General features: G+C 59.6%; 7 protein-coding genes across 7 annotated transcripts; 2 read left to right on the top strand and 5 right to left on the bottom strand.

Annotated features, from left to right (window-relative positions):
• Nucleotides 1–446: 446 nt before the first annotated feature.
• Nucleotides 447–3,577, bottom strand: ACA1_175590 (uncharacterized protein; the record flags this gene model as incomplete). Its single annotated transcript, XM_004356731.1, has 12 exons — nt 447–636; nt 728–895; nt 1,011–1,219; nt 1,349–1,459; nt 1,603–1,675; nt 1,805–1,974; nt 2,098–2,208; nt 2,392–2,471; nt 2,618–2,693; nt 2,878–2,943; nt 3,097–3,308; nt 3,430–3,577. The coding sequence occupies 12 exons, from the start codon at nt 3,575–3,577 to the stop codon at nt 447–449; spliced, it is 1,614 nt and encodes a 537-aa protein (XP_004356784.1).
• Nucleotides 3,578–3,882: 305 nt separating this feature from the next.
• ACA1_175580 (uncharacterized protein) lies at nt 3,883–7,318 on the bottom strand (the record flags this gene model as incomplete). Its single annotated transcript, XM_004356730.1, has 6 exons — nt 3,883–3,996; nt 4,077–4,875; nt 4,973–6,150; nt 6,288–6,413; nt 6,509–7,095; nt 7,189–7,318. 6 exons carry the CDS (start codon nt 7,316–7,318, stop codon nt 3,883–3,885), a joined length of 2,934 nt encoding a protein of 977 aa, XP_004356783.1.
• A 765-nt stretch (nt 7,319–8,083) lies between these two features.
• Nucleotides 8,084–13,082, top strand: ACA1_175570 (RhoGEF domain containing protein; the record flags this gene model as incomplete). The annotated part of the gene is made up of 16 exons (XM_004356729.1): nt 8,084–9,664; nt 9,740–10,009; nt 10,112–10,327; nt 10,436–10,485; nt 10,564–10,694; nt 10,812–10,963; nt 11,067–11,162; nt 11,280–11,357; nt 11,531–11,620; nt 11,726–11,839; nt 11,938–12,036; nt 12,125–12,184; nt 12,279–12,362; nt 12,575–12,745; nt 12,845–12,932; nt 13,048–13,082. 16 exons carry the CDS (start codon nt 8,084–8,086, stop codon nt 13,080–13,082), a joined length of 3,315 nt encoding a protein of 1,104 aa, XP_004356782.1.
• Nucleotides 13,083–13,344: 262 nt separating this feature from the next.
• On the top strand, nt 13,345–15,796 carry ACA1_175560 (uncharacterized protein; the record flags this gene model as incomplete). The annotated part of the gene is made up of 9 exons (XM_004356728.1): nt 13,345–13,453; nt 13,566–13,657; nt 13,766–13,856; nt 13,945–14,129; nt 14,250–14,520; nt 14,611–14,845; nt 14,945–15,093; nt 15,206–15,453; nt 15,545–15,796. The coding sequence occupies 9 exons, from the start codon at nt 13,345–13,347 to the stop codon at nt 15,794–15,796; spliced, it is 1,632 nt and encodes a 543-aa protein (XP_004356781.1).
• Nucleotides 15,797–15,856: 60 nt separating this feature from the next.
• ACA1_175550 (adaptin subfamily protein) lies at nt 15,857–21,655 on the bottom strand (the record flags this gene model as incomplete). The annotated part of the gene is made up of 23 exons (XM_004356727.1): nt 15,857–15,920; nt 15,999–16,095; nt 16,209–16,446; nt 16,550–16,696; nt 16,775–16,959; nt 17,068–17,185; nt 17,266–17,339; nt 17,442–17,709; nt 17,804–17,892; nt 17,965–18,110; nt 18,188–18,512; nt 18,582–18,712; nt 18,778–18,848; nt 18,940–19,067; nt 19,199–19,788; nt 19,884–19,986; nt 20,078–20,384; nt 20,525–20,684; nt 20,781–20,902; nt 20,997–21,098; nt 21,181–21,276; nt 21,354–21,422; nt 21,488–21,655. The coding sequence occupies 23 exons, from the start codon at nt 21,653–21,655 to the stop codon at nt 15,857–15,859; spliced, it is 3,798 nt and encodes a 1,265-aa protein (XP_004356780.1).
• Nucleotides 21,656–21,746: 91 nt separating this feature from the next.
• ACA1_175540 (ATPase, AAA domain containing protein) lies at nt 21,747–23,363 on the bottom strand (the record flags this gene model as incomplete). Its single annotated transcript, XM_004356726.1, is given in 2 exon segments — nt 21,747–22,076; nt 22,092–23,363. 2 exon segments carry the CDS (start codon nt 23,361–23,363, stop codon nt 21,747–21,749), a joined length of 1,602 nt encoding a protein of 533 aa, XP_004356779.1.
• Nucleotides 23,364–23,655: 292 nt separating this feature from the next.
• On the bottom strand, nt 23,656–25,846 carry ACA1_175530 (nitrogen permase, putative; the record flags this gene model as incomplete). Its single annotated transcript, XM_004356725.1, has 13 exons — nt 23,656–23,729; nt 23,813–23,853; nt 23,958–24,086; nt 24,186–24,303; nt 24,418–24,511; nt 24,595–24,729; nt 24,816–24,881; nt 24,950–25,020; nt 25,098–25,206; nt 25,283–25,376; nt 25,461–25,516; nt 25,601–25,685; nt 25,773–25,846. The coding sequence occupies 13 exons, from the start codon at nt 25,844–25,846 to the stop codon at nt 23,656–23,658; spliced, it is 1,146 nt and encodes a 381-aa protein (XP_004356778.1).
• Nucleotides 25,847–26,078: the final 232 nt, after the last annotated feature.

Here is a 26,078-nt window from a genome sequence, read left to right as displayed (position 1 = left end):
GATCTCGATGAAGAAGGTCACCACCACGCAGAGGTGGAACGGCATGAACTGGGTGCTCGGCCAGTCCCTCGTCCCGCCCCAGCCAACAACGACAACGTCGTCGCCTTCGTCCGCAGCGACCGCCGTTCAACCTTCGTCGGCCTCCTCGTCTTCACCATCAACGGGCGGCCAGCGACGGACCAACAACAGCAACAGCAACGCCGGTGGTGGTGGCGGTGGCAAGGGCTCGCGCGGCAAGGGCAAGCGCACAAAGCGGAATGGAGGCGCACGAGCGCGACCCTAGGCACCAGGGCACGACACACGACGCACATTACAACACACACAAAACATGTTCGCTTGTACACTGCGATGCTGAGCTGCAGACGAATCATGATTATTTTCCCTCCAGCTCCTGTTCTCGTACTCTGTGTGTTCGTATGTTGTGTGCGGTGTGTGTCGTGTCGTGATCAAAAACTTTCGAAGAGTTCGATGAACTTGTCCTCGAGCGCGGCTGGGTTGCCGACGAGCGTGGTGTAGATGCCGGGCGAGAGCCGCTCGGCCACGGCGAGTACCACGAGGAAGTCCTGTTCGGGCTCCAGCTCCAGCTCCGCGCGCATGCTCTGCACCAGGCCCATGTCCACGAAGCTGGTCCTCGCCCTGCACATTGCTCTTCTCGTCAGACACCACACCGCACACGCCGCATACGACACACGACACACCGCACACACCGCACGCGCAGGCAACGTACAGTTGGTAGTCGACGTATTTGACGAGGAGCGCAGCGCGTCGGGTGAGGATGCGCATGGCCTGCCGCACGAAGCCCTCCCGTGTCGACACCGGCAGGCGCCAGGCCTCCTCCATGACCTCGGCCACCCAGCCCGACCACTCCCCGCCGAAATCGCGCAGCAGCCCCTCCCTGGGAGGGGTATGCACAACAATGACCGCATGCTTAGCATTCCACGGGCAGTCGCAGCAGCTGCGGGGCTTGGAGGAGGAATTAAGAGTATGTGAGAGGGGCGGTGGCCAGGTACTCGGGGAGGAGCGGGCGCGGTTTGTCGAGGGGCGTGGGCGAGGCGGCGAGCGGGGCGGGACCCTGGCCGAACCGGAGGGCGTCGAAGTAGTCCCGGCGCAGGGCGGCGTGCTGGTGGCGCGGCAGTGATTGCCGCACGCGCTCCTGGTCCAGGTCGATCACCGTGAGCGGGCCGCGGCACCAGATCACCGCCTCGTCCTTCAACTCTTGCTGTACTCACACCACCGCACACACCGCACACGCACGACACGCACGGCACACGACGCACGACACGCGCGACACACGCGGTACGGTTAAAGTGGTGCCTGCGAAGCTTGCGGGTGAGCGGAGTACATGTACGTGAGGCAGGCCTTGGAGGACGAGATCGGGCACGAAGACGGCGCCGGGTCCCGCGCGGGCGGAGAGGCGCAGTTCGCTCTTGCGGAGGAACAGGGAGAGCGAGTCCACCCACTGTTGTGGCGACACATCCACGCGTGGACCATCACGAAACTCGTGAGTCGCAACCGCGCGTGTGTCGTGTGTGTCGTGTGTGTCGTGTGTGTCGTGTGTCTTGAGCGTGTCGTGTGTGTTGTGTGTTGCTGCGAAGCACGTACAGCGTTGACCAGTTCCAGGTCGCTTCCCATGACAACGGTGTGGTGCTGGGTCACGAGGTGCGACGTAATTGCCCTAGCGCGCACACACACGACGCACGACACGACACACACGATGTACGACACGACACACGCACCATCGCACACGGTTAGGGGGGGCATAGATGTGGGAGAAGCAGAGTGGTGAGGGGGGGGACGGGAGTACCGGTGGAGGAAGGTGGGGTCGTAGGCTGCGAATCGGGGGTGGTCCCTGCAGAAGAAGGTGCGGGCGGGGTCCGCGGGCCGCAGGCCCAACCGGAACAGACCTTCGGTTGTCGACACGAATTGGGGCAGCAGCGCGGAGAACTTGCCCAGCACCTGCTCCGCCTCTCGACCCTGGACACACACCGTTCCCGCCGCTCAAGCCAGTGTACACTGCACGACACGACACGCGCGCAACCGCAAACGCACACACCGCACTACATGACACGACACGCACACACGAACGCGCACACGCACACGGATGGGGAGTAGTACGCGCATCATGAGGGTGCGGAGGGAGGCGACGAGCTGGAGCAGACGGTCCTCGACGATGTGGTGCACCAGCAGGTAGCGTGTGAGATTCGAGTGCTGTGATGGCGTGTGTGCGGTGGTGCGGTGGTGCAGTGGTGCGTGTTGCGTGTTGCGTGTGCGGTGTGCGGTGGTGCGTGTTGCGTGTTGCGTGTGCGGTTGTGGTGAGTGCGACGCGCACACTCTCTGGTAGGTGGGGGCAGTAGTGGTGACAAGAAAGCAGAGCAGAGCGGCACACGGTACCGGAGTAAGGAGGGAAAACGAGAACTTGGACACCGAGCCCCGCATCTTACCGGTGAATATCACCGCCAGCATAATGTACCCTGGAGCACACAGCAGCACACCGCACACACCGCACGTATACAGCAGCACACCGCACACACCGCACACACGGCACACGCCAATGGCACGCACGTAGTGTGAGCACACGGTTTCGGCGGTTGTGCGTGGATGGGTTGGCGTGGCGCACCCATCTCGGCGAAGACGTGGAATTTGGTCTCCAGGCGATCGTTGAGTTCCTCCTCCTCCTCGCCCAGCTCCCCGCTCTGTTGACCCGAGAGATCGCACTCTGACTGTCAGCCCACTCCACCCACCCGTCCGTGTGTCGTGTCGTGTCGTGTCGTGTCGTGTCGTGTCGTGTCGTGTCGTGTCGTGTCGTGTCGTGTCGTGTCGTGTCGTGTCGTGTCGTGTCGTGTCGTGTCGTGTCGTGTCGTGTCGTGTCGTGCGTACGAGAGAGTGGCGGGCAAAGGTGATCAGAAGGTCCTCCGACACCGTCGACGAGGGCCTGTGCCATACCTGTTCCACCCGTGGTCCAAAAATATTGTCCTGCGACACGACACACGACACACGACACACACGACACACACCGCACACACCGCACACGACACACAACACGGGAGTGAGTGGGAGGGCTGTTGGTGGTGCCGCGGCGGGAGGGCCTGTACGCACCCACAGGGCCAGCTGAATGCAGCTGAACCACGAAGCCGACGAGGCCGAGGCGGACGCGGAGGTGGTGGAGGAGGTGGTGGTCGTGGTGGTCGTGGCGGGGTCCGGCGGCGGCGGCGGGTCGTCGAGCGTGGTGACCACCGTCTTGAGGGCACGCGGGAGGAGCAGGCTCTGCTGCCTCGCACGCCCTCCCCTTCCTCCTCGCCCGCTACCGCCTATTAAAAATGTAAATTTAATAATATTAGAACCATAATAAATACGGCGAATAATACTAATAATAATAATAATATAATATGAGAGATTAAAAAAGATAAGATTAATTTATATATTACGTACGGGTGGGGCGGGAGGTGGGCCAGAGGGACGACCACAGGAGGTTCCATACTGTGTCGGGCGACGACGCGGACGGTGCTGCCACAGACGCGGCCACCCCGCCGTGCGAGGGCACTGCTCGAACCACCGCGGCAGCCGGTGGCGTGTCCATCTATCGATGTAGTACGACGTGTGAGTAAGTTCTTCGGCTTTCCCTGTCGGCAGAAAAATACTGCTTTGAGGAATTTGTGCACGATTCGTGCAACCTCCCGCAAGGCACATGCCAGAGCCTCTTCTTGGTGTTCTTCTTCTCCTCACTTTGAGACCAAAGCGAGTGTGTGCTTGCAGGTGCATGCAGGTGGTGATGGAGAAAAAGATCAAGATCAATGATGAAGATGAACAATAAAGAAGGGAGAAGGAGCAAAAATCATAATGTGTGTATTTTGTGGATGTGTGTACAACACAGGGCTACCAGCTCTAGCTCTGATTGCTCTGGAAGACGGCAAAGACGCGCTTGACAGCGGCCACCTGGTTGAGCGAGGCCGCCACTCGCTTCTTGAGAGACGCTACAATGAGCACGTTGATCAATTCCTGGTTGTTGTTGGTGTCAAGGAAATGATGAGTTCGCAGTGTGCTCAGTGCTTTGTGTTGCTGCGAGGGAGGCGCGGTACCTTGACTTGTTTGCTGAGTTCGATCGCCGTCTGCTCGACCTGCCCGTGATCGGGACCCGATCGGTGTGAACGCACCGACGAAATGATCTTGAGCTGCGTCGACTTGTCTCGGAGGAGGCCGGCGGCTTGGGAAAGCTGGGCACGGACGTTGGTGTCGGTGGACTTGTTATTAATCTCGAGCTTGATCCCGTCGAGCAGGCTCTGCGTCCGCTCCATGATCTCCTTGGCCAGCGCGGGCTTGTCGGCCGTGGCGCTGTCGGGTCCGCGCAGTGTGGCCAGCACGTGGTCCACCTTGTCGACCGTCTTCTGCGCCAGCGTGATCACGCTGGGCGACTTGCCCTTGCCGCCCTTTCCGCCACCGTTCGACGCCGCGGGTTCGGCCGCCGATCGCACGGCGACAGGCGCCACCTTCTGTTCCACCACTTGCGGTGAAGCTTCGTTTTCGCTCTTCTCCGTCGTCGCTTTCGCGCTTTGGTCTGCCCCTTGGCGCGGTGATGGCTGGCTAGCCTCAGCGGGCGCCCCGTTCACCGCGACTTCCACCGCTGGCGATGGCACCGCAGCGGCAGCCGCCGCGGCCGGCGTCGTCTCAATGTTCTTCGCGGCCTCTTCCTGCTGCGGTGGTGGTTTCGTCGTCGGGGCCACCGCGGGCAGCTCGCTAAGCGACGAAGAGAGCGACACGGAAGACGACGACGAGTTCAGACTGTCGCTACCGCCCAGAAGCGACTCCGAGCCGTCCTCCTCGTCCTGATCCTTGTGCAGCGCCGTGAGCGTCTCCAGCGCCGTCCGCAGCTGCTCCTGCCTAACATAGAAACATAAACAAACGTATTAATACAAATATAAATACTATAAAATACTATAATTACGAATCCTAATAATAATAATAAAGTTGGGGGTACCGTGTGGGCGAGGGGGAGAGGGGCAGGGAGAGGGCGATCATCTTCTCGAAGCGCTTGCCCATCTGCTTCTGCGAGCCCATGAGGCGCTCCTGGAGGACGATATCCTTGGGCTTCTGGGTGGCCTCCTCGGCGTACTTGGCCACCTTCTCGCTCCACTGCTTGAGGTCGTTGATGGCCGCCAGCGCCTCGCTCTTGCGCGCGTTCCACACCGCGTAGGTGCCCTCGTCCGCCGCCACCGCCTCGGCCTCGTTCTTGTGGATCATGGCCTCGACCTCGGCCGTGAGGTAGTGCACCATGTCGAGCTCCTCGCGCGCGGCCGTGACCAGCTCCCGCGTGACGGAGCTCCCCATCATCGACGCGATCGAGGCCGAGTGGATTCGCTGTGCCGCGGCCGCGGCCTCCTCGTCGGCCTTCTGCTGCTGCCTTTGCTTTTCTCGTTCCATTTCCTTTTCTTTTTCCTTCTCGTCCTCCTTCTGCTTGTCCTGTTGCTGCTGGGCGAGCGCGGCGTCGAGCTGTCGTCGCAGCTCGGCGGTGTCGCGCTCGCGCGCGCTCTGCTCCTCGGCCAGCGCGGCGGCGAGCTTGGCCTCCCACGCAAGTCGCTCGCGCTCCTCCGCCTCCGCCCGGGCGCGCGCCTCAGCTTCCGCCTCGGCCTCGCGCTGGGCCTTCCACGCGCGCAGGGCCTCGGCCTCACTCTCGCGCTCGGCCAGGGTGCGTCGCAAGGCCTCGAGCTCGTCGAGCCGTTGGCGCTCGTCGTCGGCCCGGGCTTCGAGCTCCTGCTTGGCCTGGCCCAGTCCCTCCTTGAGCGTCTGCGTCGCGGCCATGACCTCCTTGAGCTCCCGGTCGCGCTGGGCCGCGTCGGCCTTCATCTTCTTGTAGAGCTCGCGCTCCTTCTGCATCTTTTTGACCCTGGCCTCGAGCTCCTGCATCCGCTTGTCCTTTTCGGTGGACTCCTTGTCGCGGGCGTCCTGCTTGGCGGCCTTGAATTCCTTGAATTCCTTGTCGCGCGCCGCCAGCTCTTTGGTGAGGTCGGCCAGCTTGGCCTTGAGCTTGGCCGCCAGGCCCTTCTCCCGCTCCCGCTCCTCGTCGAGCTGTGTGAGTTGCTCCTCCATCTTCTTCACCTCCTCCTCCCGGAAAATCAGCTCCTCCTCGAGATCCTCCGCCTTCTCTCTCAGCTTTTGCTGCACACGGCGAACGATGAGCACAAATAACAATTTTATAATAATAAACTACAAAAAAATAATACAAATTACAAATATAATAATAATAACAAATATAAACAAAAAATTACAAATATAAACAATAAAATGAGTAATACCTCGAGCTCCTGGTGAAAATAGGCCTTTTCGGCCTCGGTTTCGGCTTCTCTCTCCTTACGCTCTTCCTCCTTCTCCTGCAGGTCCTTCAAAATGATCTGCTGACTCTCCAGCGACGATTTCAGCAACTGAGTGCGTGTGCGGTGATGTGTGTCGTGTGTGTCGTGCGTTAGTTAACAAAGAAGTGCGGACACGAGTGTGTGCGGTGAGTGCGGTGCGTTACCTCGATCTCGGCGATGCTCTCCTGCCACTTCTCCTCGACCTCGCGCCGCGTCTTCTCTTTCTCCTCGGCCTTCCGGCGCTCCTCCTGCTTCTCGCGGATGAGCCGCTTGATCTCGGTGTCCTTGGCCGCGAGTCGTATCCGCAGCTCCTCCAGCTCGCGCCTCCGCTCGCCCGTCTCCTCCTCGTAGAACGGCGACGAGGCGTGGAGCGGCGATGCTGACGTCATCGGCGACGACAGCGACGACGACGCGCCGTGGGGCGTCAGCGACGACGAGGCGAAGGGCGACGCCGACGAGCCGGACAGGAGCGAGGCGGCGCGGGCGGCGGAGGTGGGCGAGCCGGGCGTGCCCGAGGCGGAGGACGAGGGCGAGAGCGAGGAGTACTTGGCCATCATCAGGCTCAGCCGCTTCTGCTTCTCGAGCTCGCGCTTGCGCGAAAAGGAGCTGAGCTTGAGCTTCTCCTCGAACTCCTTCATGCCGCGCTCCACCTCCTCCTCGTCCACGACGACCGGGCCGCCGCCGTCGCCTTCGCCGTCGTCGACAATGTCACCGTCACCCGCATCATCGAGCCCGTTGTGCAATTCGTTATCTGGTCGGTTCCGCAGCAGCGCGACGCAAAGTAAAACGCACGCACACGCACGCACACGCACACGCACAGCGTTGAGGCCTCGATGCACCGCACCCACGCTCAAGCGCATGGGGCAAATGGTATGCAGAGAAGGGGTTGAGTGAGTACAGTTGGTGGTGGCTGCGGAGAGGTCGGCAAACTCGACGTCCTCGTCTTCTTTGTAGGGCAGTGGCAGCCCCTCCATGCTCTGCACGGGTGCCAAGCAAGATTAATCTTAACGTCCACACATCCAATTGGATGGGAGCAGCTTCAAAAAAATGGAACAAGATATTTTTAAAAAACAGGAAAATAAATCGTTAAAGTTAACCTGGTAATCAAGAACAAAATAAAATGGGAAGTGAGATTAATTGCCTAACGTGCTGGTGAACCGGTTGGGGGATCGATTCTGTAAGATCGCCTTGCGTTCACCAAGTCGATGGACAACGTTCCTGGTAGCCGAAGAAGGCCACACGGAGCTGTGGTAGAAAGAAAGGCCTGGAAATACAACAAAAATAACAAATAAATTCACAAGAATGCAAAGCAGGCACTGGTTTTTCTCTTTTTGGTGTAATTTGGGTTGCCCAGGGGCTCATAGACATAGCTGGTCGAGAGAAATAGCATTTCTCTTTATCGCAAAAGAGAGCTCGCGCAGCAACCACAAGAAGAAGGCCGACAACCCAAAAGGTTCCCGCTTGTCCTCCGCAAACGCCCATCTCTTACAAAGTGAAGCGCCGTCTTGTTGTTCCTTTTCGTTCTTCGTCGTCTTTTTCGATCTTTTCGTTATTGCCCCCCCCCCAACCGACGTTTGGTCTTCGCTCTTCCATGGCACCACCGCATTTTTGTGGCCTTTGGCCCGCCGGCGATCGGCAAGAAGACCCACTACATGCGAGAGACCAAGAAAAAAGCGACGGCGCCACAAAAGGACTGACATGCTTAGTTGGCTTCGGGTGCGCACAGACAGAGAGGAGTGATGGCCGCCACGCGCAACGTCGCTGCTATGGCGACCCTACGAAGGCCTGCGCCACCGACGCCGCACGGCACCACCTCGTCATCGGCCTCCACCCTCAACGCCATGCTCGACAAGTCCTCCACTTCCACCGCCTCCACCTCCTCCTTGTCGTCGTCTTCGTCGGCCTCGTCATCACTTTCTCCACAACAGCCGCCGGCGCCGCCCACCGCGGCCAAGCCCCGCCTCGCTCGGCCCGGCAAACCACTGCCCGGTCTGCCGCCCACGCCCGTCGGCCCAGCGGCCACCGCCGCACCCGCTGCCACCTCAACACCCGACCCGTCCACTCCCCGGCAGGAGCAGGAGCAGGAGCCACAGCCCGCCAGCGACGCTGCCACCTCTACGCCAGCGCCGCTGGCCAGCGCCTCTTCCAAACCACCGGTGAGCGAGGCGGCCGCGCCTATGCCAACGCCGGCGGCCGATGCTGCTGCTGCTGCGACAGAGACTGAGTCGTCGAGCGATGGCGCTGCGGCGGGAGGCGCAGCTCCGTCGTCTCCCTCGCCGCTGGCGCGGCCGCCGGCACTGACCGCCAAGAAGCCGCTCGTGCCCGCACGTCGGCCGGGCTCGCAGACCATCTCCTCTTCGCCCGCCGCGCCTTCTTCGCCCGCCACCGTCCCTCACTCCCCGCTTGCGTCTTCGTCGTCTTCAGCGTCGACGTCGACGTCGGCGAGTGAGAACTCCTCACCGTCGACGCCGACGCCTTCGCTGAAGCTGACGCCGTCGTCGCCGTCATCGTCGGGCGACACGATCCCCACGTCGGCCCACGCGGCCAACCACCAGCAACAGGTGATGAAGTCAGCAGACTCGCCTCGGGCGTCAGCGATGGCAGGCGCTGACGTCAGCAAATCGACGGCGGCTGCGGCCGAGCAGGCCTGTCAATCGCCCCGGCGGACCTCCGGCGGCGGCAGCAGTGGCGGCAGCGGGCCGTCGTTCATGCCGGGCCTCGGCTCGACGATCTCGACGTCGTCGCTCCTGTCCGTGTTCTCGTCGTCATCGGCCGGCGCGACCGTCGACGATCTCGAGAAGCGGCTGCGCAAGGTCAAGGAAAAGCGCGAGAAGCTGATCAAGGAGCTCAAGCGGCTCGACGACGAGGAGAAGGAGCTCGAGGAGAAGCTTAAGGAGGCGCTCGAGGACGGCGGAAGCGGAAGGAAGAAGAGCTCGCGACGCGGCTCGCAGATCGTGCGTGTCGACAACAGCAACAGCAACGGGGCCGCGACGCCTTCGCTCGGCTCCGCGTCGTCTCTCACCCTGGCCTCGCCCGGCGGCGGCGGCGCGGCTGGCAGCAGCGGAAGCGCCGTCGGCTCGCTGGGATCGGCGGGTTCGGGCATCAGCGGCGCCGGCGGCACCCTGCACCGCCGCATGGGCAGCCTGGTGGGCATGACCAAGGGACCCAAGAAAAAGAAGAAGGGCTCCACGCTCACGCTCTTCAACGACAAGGACAAGGAGCAGCGGGAGAAGGCCGACGCCGGCGCGCCGGGGCCGCCCTCGGGCGGCAGCTCGGCGAGCGCACACGACATCAACGCGCCTCGGCAATTCTATTGCAACGTACCCATGTTTATTCTTTATCTCCGAGCATTCCAGTTAGCTCCGATCTGATGAACTGACCTGACACGCGCACAGCGAGCCGGCAGTGTGACGTTCAAGGTGGAAAAGAACTGGGACGTGGCGTCGGCGCCGCCGATCAAGAAGTACGCGCGCGAGGTGCGACGCAAGAAGACGATGCTCTACATCGACTCGACCAGCATCCAGGTCATGGTGCCGGAGGAGAAGACCGCCAAGTTCCCGCTGGCCGACATCAAGCACGTGGGCCACAGCGTCAAGCAGTTCTACATGGTCGTCGGCAAACCCCGACGCAAGAACGTCGAGATGTTTGAGTTTAAGACGAAAGAGGTACCTAACGGCTCACTCCTTTTCACTCAACGTCAATTCTGACCGCACGCACGCACGCACGCACGCACGCACGCACGCACGCACGCACGCACGCACGCGCAGGGCCAAGACATATTCGATTGGGTGGTGGCCCTCAAGAACGAAGAGAAGAGGCAAAAGGAAAAGGAGAAGGAAAAGGAGAAAGAAAAGGCCAAGGACGCCGACGCGGAATCGCAGGCCCCGCCCCAGTCCCAGCCGGATGGCGCAGAGCAGAAGGCGGACGTCGATAGCAGCGCCGCCACGAGCGAAGCCCAACAGGCCGAGGTTCCCACGCCCGAGGTACGCCGCTCTGTTGTGTTGGAACCTCGGCCTGTTGGGCTTCGCTCAATAATGATTTCTTGTGGTGCACAGACCACGCCTGCGCCACAGTCCGTGTCGCAAACGCAGCCAACGGCTGCCGCACAGGCTCCTGCGTCAGACCGAACCGATCTTGTCAGGTAACGTGGGCGCCCACAACGACCGCAGAAAGTTGAGGAGGAGACGGCGTGTCTGATGCATGTATTGTGTAACCAAAGGTGGTCGGTGGCATTCATTGCGCCGATCGTGCTCGACAATGACACACAAGAAGCCGACGATGGTGACGATGAGGAAGACGCTGACGAAGAAAGCAGTGGCTCTAGCATCATCCTAGGCCGCGGAGAATCGGGTGCGTGTGCGGTTGTGCGTGTGCGGTTGTGCGTGTGCGTGTGCGTGTGCGTGTGCGTGTGCGTGTGCGTGTGCGTGCGTACAGGAAGGTGCTGATTTTGTGGGGTTTGGTTGACAGAGGAGGACACGGGGGAGTTGACCATTTCGTCGCCTCAGTCCATTCCCAAATCCCCGACACCGGCCAAGAAGGTGGACATTCACCGCGAGACGCTGCTCGAGCTGCTCGCCACCGAGCGCAACTACAACGCCGACCTCGACCTCGTCGTTGAGGTACTTCGTCAATTCGTGACCGGCTCACTCGCTCTTTGCGCCTTCTTGTTTGTGAAGCCACACCACTGAACACTGAACACGCTTTTTTCGTCGACGCACGCAGGTGTGGATGGCCAAGCTCAAGGAGTCGAGGATGGTGGAGCCTGCCGACATGTCGGCCATCTTCTCCAACATCGAACAGATTCGAAACCTCAACAAGGTACAGCCCCTTCTCGGGCATGCGATGAGAATGTCTTCTTTAACGCGCCGCCAAAAACGTGGCAGCCATTGAAATGATTGATCACTCACACTGATGTGCGGCAATGGGTTGGTGCAGGTGCTGTTCAACTCGCTGGAGGGGCTCGACACACTCCCCATGGAGTCCCTCAACGTGGGCGAACGGTTCCAGACCTTCGTGCGTCACCTTCCTTCCCTTCTCGCTCTTTCCCCCCTCCTCTCTTTCGTTCTCTCTTCGTTTTCGCTTTTGCTTTCATTTTTGGGGCTCGCGTCCTGGCCTTGGCGTCGCTCACCTGTGTGTGTGTGTGTCGTGTGTGTGTCGTGTGTGTTGGCCAAAATGATCATTTCCAGATCGCGTATCTCAAGCTGTACACCCAGTACTGTTCCAACTACGAGATCGCCCACTCCCGTCTCATCAGCCTCAAGGAGGCCAAGTGGGAGGTGCGTCGCTCATAACTCATCGTACGCGACCAAATTCGATTGATTGATTGACTGCTCTCCACGTGCGCATTTTGTTCCGTTCCGTTTCCGCTTGCAATGCAACAGCTGCCGCCGTTCCTGGAGTCGATTCAGTCGCGCAAGGAATGCAAGAACCTCGACCTGGAGAGCTACCTCATCAAGCCCATGCAGCGCCTCACCAAGTACCCTCTGCTCATCCAGGTACAACCCCCCTACTGACGACGACGACGATTATGGTGATTATGATGATTATGATTAAAATGATTATTTACATTTTGTTGGTGGACGTGACCGAACAGGCTCTGTTGAGGCACACGCCGCCGACACACCCGGACTACGACAACCTGGCCCGATGCTACGACGGCGTGCAGAAGGTGGTGCTGACGGTCAACGAAAACGTGCGCGCACTCCTCTTTCCACCACAGTTCGTCGATTCTGTGTGTGTGTGTGTGTTGATCTCATCCCACTCACTACGTTGTGACACAGAAACGGAAGAACGAGAATCTGACCAAGCTGGTCCAGATCCAGCAGCAGTTCCTCGAGCCCGTACGTACTTTTAGATACCACCAACTGCAGTTGCACAAGTGTTCAGTTGGGTCAAACCTGAGCGGATTTGGCTGAACAAATGAACGCGACCCAGGGGCTCAAGCTCGTGGAGGCCACGCGCAAGTTCCTCCGCGAGGGGACCTTCCCTCGCGTTGTTCTCGGCACCACCATCATCAAGGTTGGCCACACCACACGACACACACGACACACACGACACACACGACACACACGACACACACGACACACACGACACACACGACACACACGACACACACGACACACACGACACACACGACACACACGACACACACGACACACACGACACACGACGCACGATATACGTGCACTCCGACTGCTCACGCCGTGCGTGTCGTGTGTTGCAATCGACAGAATTGTACGGTGTTGCTGTTCAACGACATCGTGGTGCTGGCGGTCAAGAAGAAGAACAAGTACCAGGCCAAGAGCGGTAAGATCACCCTGCGCGGTAGCTACGTATGGGAGGACCGAGCCGTCAAGTTCGGGTTCACCCTGGTGGGCCGGGAGGCCGCCGACAAGATCACCGTCGAGGCAGCCACCGAGCAGGAAAAGGCAAGCAACCCGCACGCACGCACGACACGACACGACACGCACGCACGAACTAATTATCACGTTTCTTTGCAGACGATGTGGATGGACGAGGTGTCGCAGGCCCTGGTGCAACTTCCGCACAACTCGCTCATCGGCGGATCGTCGAGTCCCGCCACCGCCGGTACCCCGATCTCACCCTTACATTGCAGCGCACGCTCTGGCGCGCCTGTGACCGCTCCGGACGCTGCATTCAGCTGACTCTCTCTCTCTCTCTGCGTTTCTCTCGTGTGGCACAGAAAAATTCGTGCGGTCCGAAGGCGGCAAAGAATAAACCCAGGACTGAGGCCTCCTGCAGGCTGCTTTGCTTTTTGTACAACAAAAGACTGTGACTTGATTGATTGGTGGCCACCACCACCATCAAGTAGACGCCTATTCTACTCTTCTTTTTGGCTCGGGTTCTTGTTGGTCCCGGGTGTGGTGGTATGCGAGGCATGTGCGGCCGTTGCAACTCCGGTGGCCGAGGCCCAATACAGCCAGCGGTCACTTTTCTTTCTCAAATTCCAACGCAGTGCGCCGCAAGACGGTGCGGCACAATGGACTCGTGGGTGGAGGAGGGGACGACGAAGGGGTCGAAGGAGACGACGGGGCTGCTGGCCCCCAAGCGCACCTACCAAACTATCGGCAGCCTCGCCGGAGACCAAGGTACCTTCAGTCCCCGCCCGACGGCGAGACGAACATGTTACTCTGAGGTAATATATAAACAAATATATGGGCACGTGCTCACAAATTGGGACTTTGGCCTGTGGGTGTAAAGATGAGGGTCAGTGGGAGCGAGGCCGCATGCTGCGACTGCTCTACTTCAGCTCCTTCCTCTCGGCCTGGGGCAATCGCATGTGGGAATTTGCCGTATATATCCTACATATCACACGACCCTCTCTACGATAAGTGATGTGCGCTCGCGCCGAGGCATATTGACCTGTGGCGTGTGCTGTGTGGCGCGCGACACCTGGCCAGGTGCCGATCTTGCTGACGTCGGTGTTCACCGACAGCTTGCTGCCGGCCTCCGCCTTCCCATTCGCCACCCAGCTGGCTTGCGTCATCTTAGGTACGGCAGCCCACAATATATATAGATATATAAATATCTTGTTTATATATCTATACAAACTTATATTTATATTGATATGTGCTATAAGGGACGATGATGGGCAAGATGGTGGACGACGTGGACCGCAAGCGGGTCATCACGCTGTCGCTCATCACGCAAAACGTGTGCGTGCTGATATGCGCGGTCATCCTCTACTTCATTCTGCCCTTTGGCGCACCCCATCCGCCCTTGGGCAACTGGCACTTCGACGTCCTCTTCGCCGCTCTCGTCTTCGTACAGCTACAACCCACCGCACACACCGCACACACCGCACACACCGCACACGGCACACACGCCGCACACACCGCACACACCGCACACCACTGACACAATCGGTGCGCGGACGACCTCCAGGTGGGCGCGATTGCGGCTCTGGCGTCGATGGTGGAGGAAATTGCGGTGGGCCGCGACTGGGTTGTGGTCATCACCAACGGCGACCGAGAGGCCCTCACCGGCACGCCCCTCCCCGTCGTCGGCCCCTCCTGCCCCCTTCGCTCACACCAGATGGACCGCCACAACAGATGCCAACGCGACGGTGACGCGGATCAGCCTCTTCTGCAAGGTCGCTGCGCCGGTGGCCTTCTCGCTCGTCATGGCCTTCACCTCTCGCAGTACGTCCTCCCTAGTAATTTATTCCTGGAATTATTATATCAATAGATAAAATCATTGCATTATCGTTTAAATTATATATATTTAAATTTTATATTACTGCCAGCGCTGTGCCTGGTGTTCGTGGGCGCGTGGAATGCGGTGTCGATCGTGCCCGAGATCTGGGCTCTGCTCCGCGTCTACGGCAGCGTGCCGGCCCTCCAGAAGACGCTCCAGTCGGCCTCGTCGTCGTCGGGCAACGCCTTCGCCACGCTGTGGGCCGGCTGGGCCACCTACATCAGCTCCCAGCGCATCTTCCTCGTCAGCTTCGCCTACACCCTCCTCTATTGGACCGCGCTCAGGTTTGCCCTCTCCTCTCACGTCAAGTTTTACAAACATCTCACCGCGTGTCGTGTGTGTCGTGTGTCATGCGGGTCGTGTCGTGTCGTGTGCGACTTAAGTCCGGGAGCGCTGATGTCGGCGTATCTGCTGACGCACGGCATCAACGAGATTTACATCGCGCTGTACACGGGCGCGTCGTCCGTGGTCGGCATGATCCCGACCTTCTTCACCTCCACCCTCTTCAAGCGCTTCGGCATCGAAAAGACCGGTACCCCACTCAACTCTGCACCATTACACTTTCAGCCGAGCCAACACTTCTCTGAGCGTGTGCGTGCGTGTGTGCGGTGCGCGCGTGTGCGTGTGCGGTGGTGTGTGCGCAGGAATGTACGCAATTTGGGGGCAGGACGCGTGTTTGTTGGTGTGCGTGGTGTTCTTCTTCGTGCCCAACTTCCTCCACTTGGCCGGCCTTCTCGGTGACGGGCCGCTCGACGGCGCCGCGCTGGCGGGCAGCTTCCTGGCCGAGTACTCCACGCCCTACAACTGGTCCATCTGGGCCTTCCTACTCTTTCTCATCCTCTCGCGCATGGGCCTCTGGACCTTCGACCTCGCCGAGCGCCAAATCATGCAGGTGCGCACTTGAGTGTGCGCGCGTGCGGTGTGTGTGCGCGCGCGTGTGCACGTGTGCGGTGGTGTGTGCGCTCACACGACACACGTTGTAGGAGTACGTGCCGGAGGAGTCGCGTGGTGTGGTCAACGCGGTCGAGTACTCGCTCACCAACGTGTTCTCGCTGCTGTCCTACGGCATGGGCATGGTCTTCTACGCGCCCCAGCAGTTCGGCATCCTCGTGCTCATCTCCTTCGGCGTGGTCACCGTCGCCGCCCTCTGCTACACCCAGTGGCGGCGCTCCGGCGCCCTCCTCCGACCACCACCACCAACCTTGCCTTCCGCGCAGGCAATCGAGGAGGCCTGAGTGGTAATAAAAGTCAGAAAGTTTGTATTTCTAGCCAACCAACCACACTAGAAAGCAAGTTCAGTTGAGGACACGATCGATGTGACGAGACACAGCCTCGGTGAAGAGTTTGTCGGTCGTGCGCCTGCGTATGACACGACACGCACACCACCACAACAAGTCAGCACTCATTATTGTGGGATGGAGGCGAGGCTCTGCGTACACGCTAAGTTCGACGTTGGTGGGCGAAGCGACTTTGCCGTGCACGAGCACCAGATCATTGCCGCCGACCAAGCGAGCACACGCAATCGCCTCCGTACCTGCACGCGAATGCCAGTTCTGGTTCAGACACGACACACACACACACACACGCACACACACTACCGCACACGCCACACGCGACACGCGACACGCCACACGGCACGACACGTACGGATGGTCTGGATGTGGTGGAGGTTGAGCTGAGATTGCATGAAGTGGACGAGCTGCTGGATGGACACCATGGCCTGCACGGTCTTCCGGATCTTGTTGGGCTGGGCGAAGGTGCCCCACTTCTTGCCGTACTCGTCGGTCGTCATCGGGAACGGTCTCAGCAATTCGGTGACCTGCAGCGGCAGCGTGAACTGCAAACGCTTGGGCTGGTTCATGTCATTCGTGTAGGCGACGTTGACCTGCGTGTGTCATGTGTGCGTGTGCGGTATTGGGTGTGCGCGTGTGCGGTGTTAGCTGCGTGTGCGGTGACAGATACGACGCCAAGGCGTTGGGCGCTGGTACCTTGAAATTGACGCCGACGCCCAGCTTGGCGAGGGTGAGGAAGGCGCACAGCGCGACAGCGGACTGGCCCGACAGCCGGCCCACGCGGAACGTGCCGCGGAGCCCGTCCGTCGCCACGTCCACGCCCTCCACGCTCGCGAAGCGCGGCTGTACCCGGGTCAGCAACAATGCGACTTGGTGTCGTGGGTGTCGTGTGTCGTGTCACGGGTGCGGTGGCAGACGCACTTTAAGGTTGTCCGGCACTTCGACGACGGCAGTGATGTTGTTCTGGGCCTGGACGTGCAGGTTGCTGACGAACAGGACCAGCGCGAGGTCGTTCTCCTTGTGGACAAAGTAGTGGGACACGTGGAGCGTGCCGTCCTCGCTCAGAACCCTGTTCACGTTCGGGCTCCGCTTCAATGGGGCCGCACCTGCACTTGCCACAGTTGACCCGTGAGTGCCGCGCGTGCTGTGGTTGCGTGTGCGTGTGCGTGTGCGTGTGCGATGGTGTTGTGTTGCCGTGCGGTGGTGGCGCGCACCCAGGTCTCGGACGAGGTGAGGCGGAAAGTTGAAGTTGCTGAAGTCCAGGTTTCCGTTGTGCTTGTGCGACATCACCAGCGTGGGCGCTGGAGTGGCCTGCAGCACCTCGTCGCTCCTCTGTAGTGGCGTCATTCCTCCACCGGCGTGAGTGGCGCGCCACTCACCCACAATACGGTGAATGTCGGGAGGTGGCGTACAGTGCGGAGCTGGCCGGACCCGCTCGAAGCTGGCGCCGACAGGTTGAGCCCGCCCAGCAGGTCATCGATCGAGACTGTTTGCGTGCGTGGAATGGAAGGAATGTGGAATGTGTGAGCGTTCAAGGAAAGTGTGTGTTCCAGGCCTAAATGCCAGAGACAGACTGGAATGTGCATACCAGACTTAGTGGGCGGCAGGAGAGGCGTGCCGGCGGTCGTAGTGGTGGCCGCGACGGCGGCAGCCGACGACGAAGGGAAGTCGACGTCGATGAGCAGCTGCTGACCTCCGCCGCCGCCGCCGCTCGCAGAGGCCGAGAGAACAGCGGGGTGGTCGTCAAAGTGTGGCAACAGCCCGCCGCCGCTGCCGCTGCCAGACCCGGTGACCACAGGTGAGAGCGAGACGGGAGACCTGACCGGCGACTCGTTCAACTCCTCCAACAGCGACGACTGCTCACCACGACACAACACAATTGCCGCCAAATGTCATCATCACGACGTCGTCATCACCATCGCCATCACGACAAGCTAATGAGGCCAATACCTGAGAAGTGGTGTGATCGGTGGCTGGCTTGGCACCCGACACCATCTTACGCCTCTGAGGGCCGCGGCCCTGCGAGGGGTCGCCTCCGCCTTGTGTTGTGGAAGACGAGCGTAGGTGAGTGGGTTGTGACTATGACTGCGATGATTCATATGTGGCGGTACCGGCGCTGAGGCCTGCGAACAGGCCCTGGTCCTCCTTGGAGATCTTCTTGTCGCTGAAGGCCTGCGCCGCCGACGAGCTCGACGAAGAAGAAGCCCGCTCGGCCTCCCAACGCTCGGGTCTCGTGTCATAGCCGCCGCTCCCGCTCCTAAATGTCACGACATAGTGAGGACCCGGGTGAGTCCCTCATTATATGGAATGGCAGTAAAGAATGTGTGCAGGTACCCAACGAGGGATTCGGCCGGGGAGCGATAACCGCCGCCGTCGCTGCCGCCGGACTTGACGGGTGCGGGGACTACGGTGGCAGCTGCGGGGGCGAGGTCGCCCTGGTAGCCGGCCTTGGTCCACTTGCGGGCGCCTCCGGTCGACAGGCTGCCGGTGGCCACCGGCGACAAGGAGACGGGCGGGGCGAGGAGGCCCTCGGGCGCCGCTGCGGCGGCGGCAGCGGCCGGAATCGGGTTGGCGGGAAGCAGCGGACGCGGCGCCTTCAGCTTCGGGTCGGCATATTTGTCAAACTTGAGCTGCTTCTTCTTGTCCGCCTTCTTCGGCTCTGCAGCGCAATTTCGGGTGGTGGAGGTGAGAGGGAGTCGCAGGCCTGGGAGGAGGGGCTAACGGGTACCGAGTTGGAGTTCTCCAGAGAAGTCGGGGCGCTGGGCGGGCGCGAGATAGGGGCGCGCACCAGCCGTGAGCTGCATCTGCACAAAGTCGTCCAGGAACGACATGCGCTTGTCCACCAGAATGTCCTCGCAGCTGTACACACGACACACACGCGTGAGCCTGCAGCAAATGTGATGATCCTCGGCCTGGTGTCATACCTTGCGTCAAGGGGCAGCACAGTGCGCATGGTGTCGGGAGTGGCGATGAGGGCCTCGAACTCGTAGCACCGCTGGAGGGAAACAGTCGCCACACGAGAGTGTCAGCAAAGGTGGTGACGGAAAGGGCACAGTTCGAGCGAGGGGGGGGAGAAGGTTGAAGACCTGCTGGAGGTCGATGTGACGCGAGCGCTTGTACTTGCCGACGATCTCCTCAATCGCCGGCGGACAGTGGGCCATCTGGGCGACCAGCTTCATCAGCCCCGACACGATCCAACAGCGCGTTTCGCTGCCTGCGCTCGTCACCACACACACGACACGACACGACACACACGCGCGCGACACGCGCCCTTGTGAGTCTCGACGGCCACGTCACGATCACCAAGAGGAGTAAGAGTTGGGAGTTTAAAATCATGTAACGCACTCTGATGGGCCTGCTCGAGGATCAGCACGAGACGGTCGGCGATCTGGTTGAGGGCGTGCGTGGGCGACAGGTAGCCGTATTCGGAGAGGACCCACACGGCGAGCTGCACGAGAACGTCGGGCACGACGACCTGGTTCTCGAGCACCTCCATGAGCTTGGTGACGGCGTAGATCCGCAGCTCCTCGTCGCCGTGCTCGTCCTCGACGCCCTCGGCGATCAGCTGCATGAGATTGTGCGCGATTTCCGCACGAACGAGGTCGCCGCCCAGCAGGAAGACGCGGATCATGGTCTCGATGAACCACTCGTTGTTGGGCGAGAACCGCTCGGCCAGCTGGGTGATGCGCGACACCAGCTCCGTGCGCAGGTAGAAGTCCGACGTGGTGGCCAGGTGGTCGACGAGCTTCTGAGTGATCGTCTCCACGTTCACGGGGTTGGTCATCTTGTACAGCAGGTCGAGCGTCTTTCGCTTCAGGGTGTCGTCGGGCGAGCGCAGACAATCGACCACCTGGTTCTGGTGCTGCTGCACATGGCGTGCGTCGATGGTCATGATCATGCTCAGACCGTCGATGCCGATGTACTTCAGATTGTTGCTGTTGTGAGCACCACCGACGAGAACCACACACACACACGTTAGTATTCAACAGAGCAGCTCGGTTTGTGCGCGAAGATGAACCAGGCGAGGTACCTCTTGCTGGTGATGAACTGCGAAATGGACGACGCGGCGGCTTCGAGCAGAGCAGGCTTGGGGTGAATGGAGGTGATCGTCTTGACGCATTCGTAGATAAGTGCTGCGCGAGCGAGAGAGAGAAAGAGAAAGAAACACACCACCGCTGATTAATGCTGGTAGCCTACTAGGCATAAGAACTCAGTTGCTCATACCATAGGCGGCGTTGTTGGTCGTGGGCTGCTTCATGACATCGGACAGAGTGTCGTACATGTGCTCGCTCACTCTGTCGACATAGCGGTATGTGAGAAAAGTGTTTGTGGGATCAGAGGGAGAGGGGGAGCCGCGGGAGAACCTCTTGTCGTTGGCGCCGAGGATGCCCAGGAGACGAAGGATCTTGACTTGCGTCCAGGGCGCAGGCACGTGGTGGTACTCGTAGTGCTTGGGCAGCCGCTTCTGCACGACCTGCTTGAGGATGGACACCAGGGTGGGCACGATGTCCTTCCACACTCGCGTGTCCTTCTGTCCAATCACAACACCGCCGCCACCAACGAAAAACGCAACATATCGTGGTAAGTCGACACACATCACGTGATTCAACCTTTGTTCTTAAGTCTCAGTTTATGGCGGCAGCCAGCTTGGATGGAGATCAAGGGGTGTACCTCGACGAGGTACTCGAGAAGGTTGAGGGTGGCGCTCATGACGGACGGGTCGGCGTCACAGAGCGCGCGCCTGACCTTCTCGTGAAGGTGGTCGACGCTAGTGGGCGACAGCAGGAAAAAGCGCAGAAGCGCCATCACCGCCTTCTTGCGCACCACAGCCCTACCATAGAGGGAGAGAGGAGGGTGTGTGTTAGCGTCTTCAGCTTAGAAATGTAACCGGTCAATTAAGTGGTGGTCCGGGGGAGAGCTCGATTACTTCTCGTGCTGGAGCAGTTCGGTGACGAGGGGAAGGACAGCGGGAATGGTCTCCTCGCTGATGAGGTGCGACAGCGCCGTGAGGGCAGCGCACACGTGCAACTGATTCGTGCTGCCCAGGTCCTGCATTCCATTGTTGATGGGATAAGTGTAAGTAGAACGCTAACCACACCAGAAGCCTTGGTGTGCCTGAGTTGCTGATGAGTTTGTAACATACCCTGCGTAGAGAGCTGATGAGGAGGATGAGCAGTTCGTGGTCACGGTGCAGGAACGAGGCCACAGCAATGTAGCCGACCCACTTGTCCAGCAGTTTCGATTGCTGCACACCACACAACAACAGCGCGTGAGCACTCGTGGCTGCCACAGGCCAGCATCGCGTGTACAGTTAGATCAAAAGGTACCTGGGTCATGTTGATGGCGTGGATGTAGCCCCACGACACATCGTGCCCGAGCATCTCGCAGTACATGAGCCGTACCACGAACTCGCGCATGTATTTCTGTCCATTTCGACGATAACGCATTAATGAATGACTACGCTACGTTGATGTTTGAGTCATGCACTGCAGCCACGTACGGCATTGTCCGGCTGAGCGATGACAGAACGCAGCAATTTAATCTCCTTTTCAATGATCAAATCTTCTTCCTGCATGCACACTCGCCATAGATTAGAAGAAGGGAGCTAATTGGAAGGAGGGGAGGCACAGGTACGAGTTTAGATTTGGCTTCTCCGATCCCCTTGATCAGATTGAAGAAATCATTGCTGAGGGACGACCCGCCCCCGCTGTTGCTAAACTGCATCTGCATGAGCGAGCTTAGGCCTTGCAGCGTGTCACCCAGCTGCTTGCCCAGCCTGCCACCATCCTTCTTGCCGCTCATCTCGAGGCACAAATAATCAATAAATAATTGAATTTATAGAAATAAATAATCATTTAATAAATTAATTTATGCCTACAGTTACAAAGAACGCTCAAGCCGACACAACAGCGTCGGTCGGTCGCTTCTCCTCGTTCTCCTTGGCGCCCACCTCGTCGGCGGTGGCAGACGAAGTCGCAGAAGAGGACGAAGAAGAAGAGGTGGAGCTGCTGGAGGCCTCCTTCTCCTCCTTCTCCTTCTCCTTCTTCTCCTCCTGCTCCTTCTCCTTCTCCTTCTCCTCCTCTTCGGCCTCCTTCTTTCGTCGGGCCTCCTCCTCGCTCATGCGGGCCAGCTCCTCGACCACGAACTTGTCCACGTTGTCGATGGCCGCCTGCGGGTCGAGCTTGAAGCGCAGGAGGTAGCCCTGGATGCTGGCCATCGATACCTGCTCCTCGGGCACAAGCCGCGCGAACTCGATCGCCATCTTCCTCACGCGCTCGCGCTCGCGCTCGATGTGCTCCTGGCGCGCGGCGACCTCCTTCTTGCCCTCCTCAGCCTCGGCCTCGGCCTCGGCCTCCCACGGCTGGTAGAAGTAGGCGAAGAGGCGCTCGATTTGGTCGCGGTTGGCGAGGCCGACGTAGAGGGCAAAGTCGACGCGGCCGGGCCGGGTGAGGGCCGGGTCGAGCTTCTCGCGGTGGTTGGTGGTCATGAGCACGAGCGAGCCCTCGAAGGCTACGGCACCGTCGAGCGCGTTGAGCAGGCCGCTGAAGGTGACCTTGTTGGAGCTGTTGCCGGCGTCGACGTTCTTCTTGCGGTGCACGAAGGCGGCGTCGATGTCCTCGAGCAGCAGAATGCTGCCCTTGGGCATCTTGCGCATGTACTCCTGGAGCTCGTCGTCGTCGAGGCTCGAGTTGGCGAGGCTGCACACGCACAGGTTGAGGCCCAGCTCGCCGGCGAGGGCCGCGGCGAACGACGACTTGCCGTTGCCCGGCGGGCCGTAGAGCATGACGCCGCGGCGGTGCGGAATGCCGCGGCGCTTGTACCAGTCGCGCATCGCGAAGAATTCGCGCACGTCGGCCAGCAGCTTCTCAAGCGTGCCCGTGGGGAAGTGGACCGACCCGATCGCGCGCTTCTCGATGGCCATCAGCTTGCGCCAGGTGCCGCCCCAGCCGTACTTGGGCTGGAAGATGAGCGTCTTGCCCAGCTCCTCGCCCAGCGAGTAGTTCATCGCGCCATGGGCCAGGTCCTTCAGGATCTGCGGATCGCGGCCGTAGGTGGTCAGCTTGAGCGTCTCCTGCAGCTCGAGCCCGTTGCCGCCGAACTGGTTGTCCTTGACCGTGCGTTCCACGGTAACCCACTTTCCACGGTAACGCAGGAAATGCAGGCCCGGTGCCGGGCCAAAGTGCAGCGTGGGCTTGGTGGCGGCCTCGGAGCCATCGTAGCGGTCGCGGTCGTTCTCGCGGGTGGTCAGCATGCTCAGCTCGCGGCCGTTGGTCTTCTCGGTCTGCACCGCGAGCCACTTCATGAGCCACGCGAAGGCCTCGTCCTCCTTCCGCACCTCGAGCGACACGAGGAACTGGCGCTGCGCCCGCTCCCACAGCTCTTGCGAGAGCCAGTGCACGTAGGCCGCCACGACGCCCACCACCAGCAGCATCAGGCCGCCGGAGAACACGTCGTTGTCGGCCAGCGCGCCCATGCGCCCTTTCAGGTAGGTTCCGATGAGCTGCTCCATCGCGGGGTCGCTTAAATATAGAGATAAGAAACGGATAATAAATAAATAGATATAAAGAGACCAAAAGAGGTCAGCTGTGTAGTGGCTAGGAAAACAAGGAGGCCCTGGGCGGCGTCTTTTATGCGCTTGTGCTTCCTCCGTAAAGTGGAGTCGGGGCAGAAAGGTCCTCCTGCACTGAACCACGGAGTCTTCTTTTATTCCGGAAATACCGAGGAACCACCAATGCTAAATTTCATTTCCATTTCGATAAGCACAAAAAAAGAGCTTTTTTTTAATTCTTCAAATGGAATGTTCACTTGAAGATCATGGTGTAGTTTTGTGCGGCTTCGAGCATCTGCGTCACTTCGTCGTAGCTCTTGCCCAGCTCTGATGACGCAGCAAGAAGAGCAATTCTATCAGTTGCTATGCTTGCGAGTCCAACAGCACACACGCACAGAGCACACACGTACCACAGCAGATCTCGTCAAACGAGTGGCGTCCATCCACCAGACTGCCGTGAAAGGAATAGAGAAGAGGAGGATTGCGGTCAGACATGCGGGCGTGATCAGTGCGCTCGCGGGAGTGGCACGGCAAAAGTGGGGTGGTGACGAGTACTCTCTGATGTACTTGGGCAGCCGATTCTTGGGCTGGGCAGAGGCCAGCAGAGGGTTGGGCGGCGAGTAGTGCGGGTACTTGTGTATGCGTCGCAGGAACCCGTTGATCAAGCCGAAGGTGACCAGCCTCCTACGCACGACAATCGGTGCAGAGATACAGGTTGACGGCGTGCTCAACACACACCAGGAATGTGCGGGAATGTGCGCATGTTCAAGAAGAGTTGGGTACCTGTCGTCGATGTTGAGCGCTCGGATGTCGTTGTCTTGGCAGAAGTCGCGAAAGGTGAGGGCTGGCCGCAGTCCGCAGTAGAGAGCAAAGATCTTTTCGAATGGTGGCGCCGTGGTGCCTGTCGGAGGCAACAGCGACAACGAGCGACGACAGCATAGAAGAAGCGGTCAAGGAAACAAACACAAAAAGGGGGGAAGGGGCTCAGCCAGTCTTTAGGGCGGTGGTGGGTTACCGGGTAAGGTGACGTAACGCCGGCACTCGTTTTGCATGGCGCTGTTCTTGTACAGTACTTGAATGCGGGGAGTGCACACGTACACGTTTGAGTACTGCATACAAGAGACAGGGTTAATGAGAATACTAGCGATGCAAAATGAACCAAGAGTCGCTCCTGGTGAGAGGGCGGACGCACTTGGAAGATATCGATCATGGTGATGCACTCGTAATAGAGGAGGTGCTTGATGACTTGTCGGACTAGCTCGATGTGACAGCCGCTCTCGCTGGCGATCTTCTTGACGTATCGCACCCCGTCGATGTACGGCACCACCTTACCATACCGAGAGAACGCTCTTGGTCAGCCAACCACGCCAAACAAAAACCATATTGGGCCCAGCCAACCAGCCAGAGTCGCACCTGCTGCATGGTGAGGTCCCACTCTTTCGTCATCAAGGAGTCGATGTCTTTTATCCTTACGGGGACCTGGTGCGTGCGCGTGCGCGTGAGACAAAACAAATGAAAATGAAAGCGATGGTCAATCGATGTATTACCTGGTGCGGGTACACCTCAGGTGGTGGCGACCGTTTGGGGAACAGGTGCAGGTATATCGTGTTGGCTCCATCTTGAAGGGGGAAAAAAAGAAGTGGAGGAGCGTTGAGCTAAAAAAACCAAAGTGGTGAGTAAGGCCAGAGATTGTACCGATGGGAATGCAGCATCCACCTCGCTCGTTGAGGTCGGTGAAGATCTGTTCGAGCAGTTTGCGAAGCCGGTCGCCTGTGGCTGTGTGTGAAAGGAACTCGGTCTCGCACTGCGCGCACGCACGCACCTGGGTGAGTTGTCCAGAATTGGGTGGACCGCACTTCTAGAAGGAGCACTGCCTTTACCTCCAGGGCGATGAATAGATGGGCAAGCTTGCGCAGCACGGGCTTGTAGACCGTCACGTCGGCCTCAGGATCAAACACGAAGCACACGTTGAACCTGAGCGTCAACAAGAAGGTGCACTTAGTTCGTTAGTGTCTGTTTCTCGAGCTGCGGTATGCGTGCAACAGGCAGAGAGCGCACCACAGAGCGTTACGGGCGAACTTGTTGTGCTCCAGACACACTGGGAAGCCCATCACCTGCAGCCCACACGCCGTCCTTTGTACCGCCGTCAGATTCTCTGTCAGCCCCATCTCTGCAGAGAGTGAGAACAGCAGGGGGACGTACAAGGAGATAAGCTTGCCGCACAGCTGAGGTTTGGTGATGATGTAATCCGTGATGGCTTCGAAGCCCTCCTTGCCCAGCGTTCTTCGGTGGTGGTGAGATTCATACACAAGAAGATTAATCTTGAGCGATTTGGCCCGCAAACACAACGATCGATTGAACTACACTTACCCTTCGGGGACCTGGTGCGACAGTTTCGGTCCTGCAATCGGATCAAACTCGCTGTAGAGCACAGCCCGCAACATGCTGAAGGCCAAAAAATATCAAATGCGCAATAAATTCTATTTATTTTTTATTTGCACAACAATAGTTTCTGTCCGCAGAGGCAAGCTAGGCCGAGGGCAGGCCCGCAGGTCGTGGGCAGCCACCGAACGATGGCGGTGGTGTGGCTGACCAGCAACGTGCAGCTGCCCGCTTCTGGCTGGGAGAGTTTCGTGTTCTTTTTCTTCCTATTAAGTTCAGTTCAAAGCAACGGCC

This window comes from Acanthamoeba castellanii, assembly GCF_000313135.1.
Source record: "Acanthamoeba castellanii str. Neff unplaced genomic scaffold scf7180000084741, whole genome shotgun sequence".
NCBI classification, from domain to species: Eukaryota; Discosea; order Longamoebia; family Acanthamoebidae; genus Acanthamoeba; species Acanthamoeba castellanii.
Note: the sequence above shows the minus strand (reverse complement) of the source record. Positions and strands in the feature narration are given on the sequence as shown.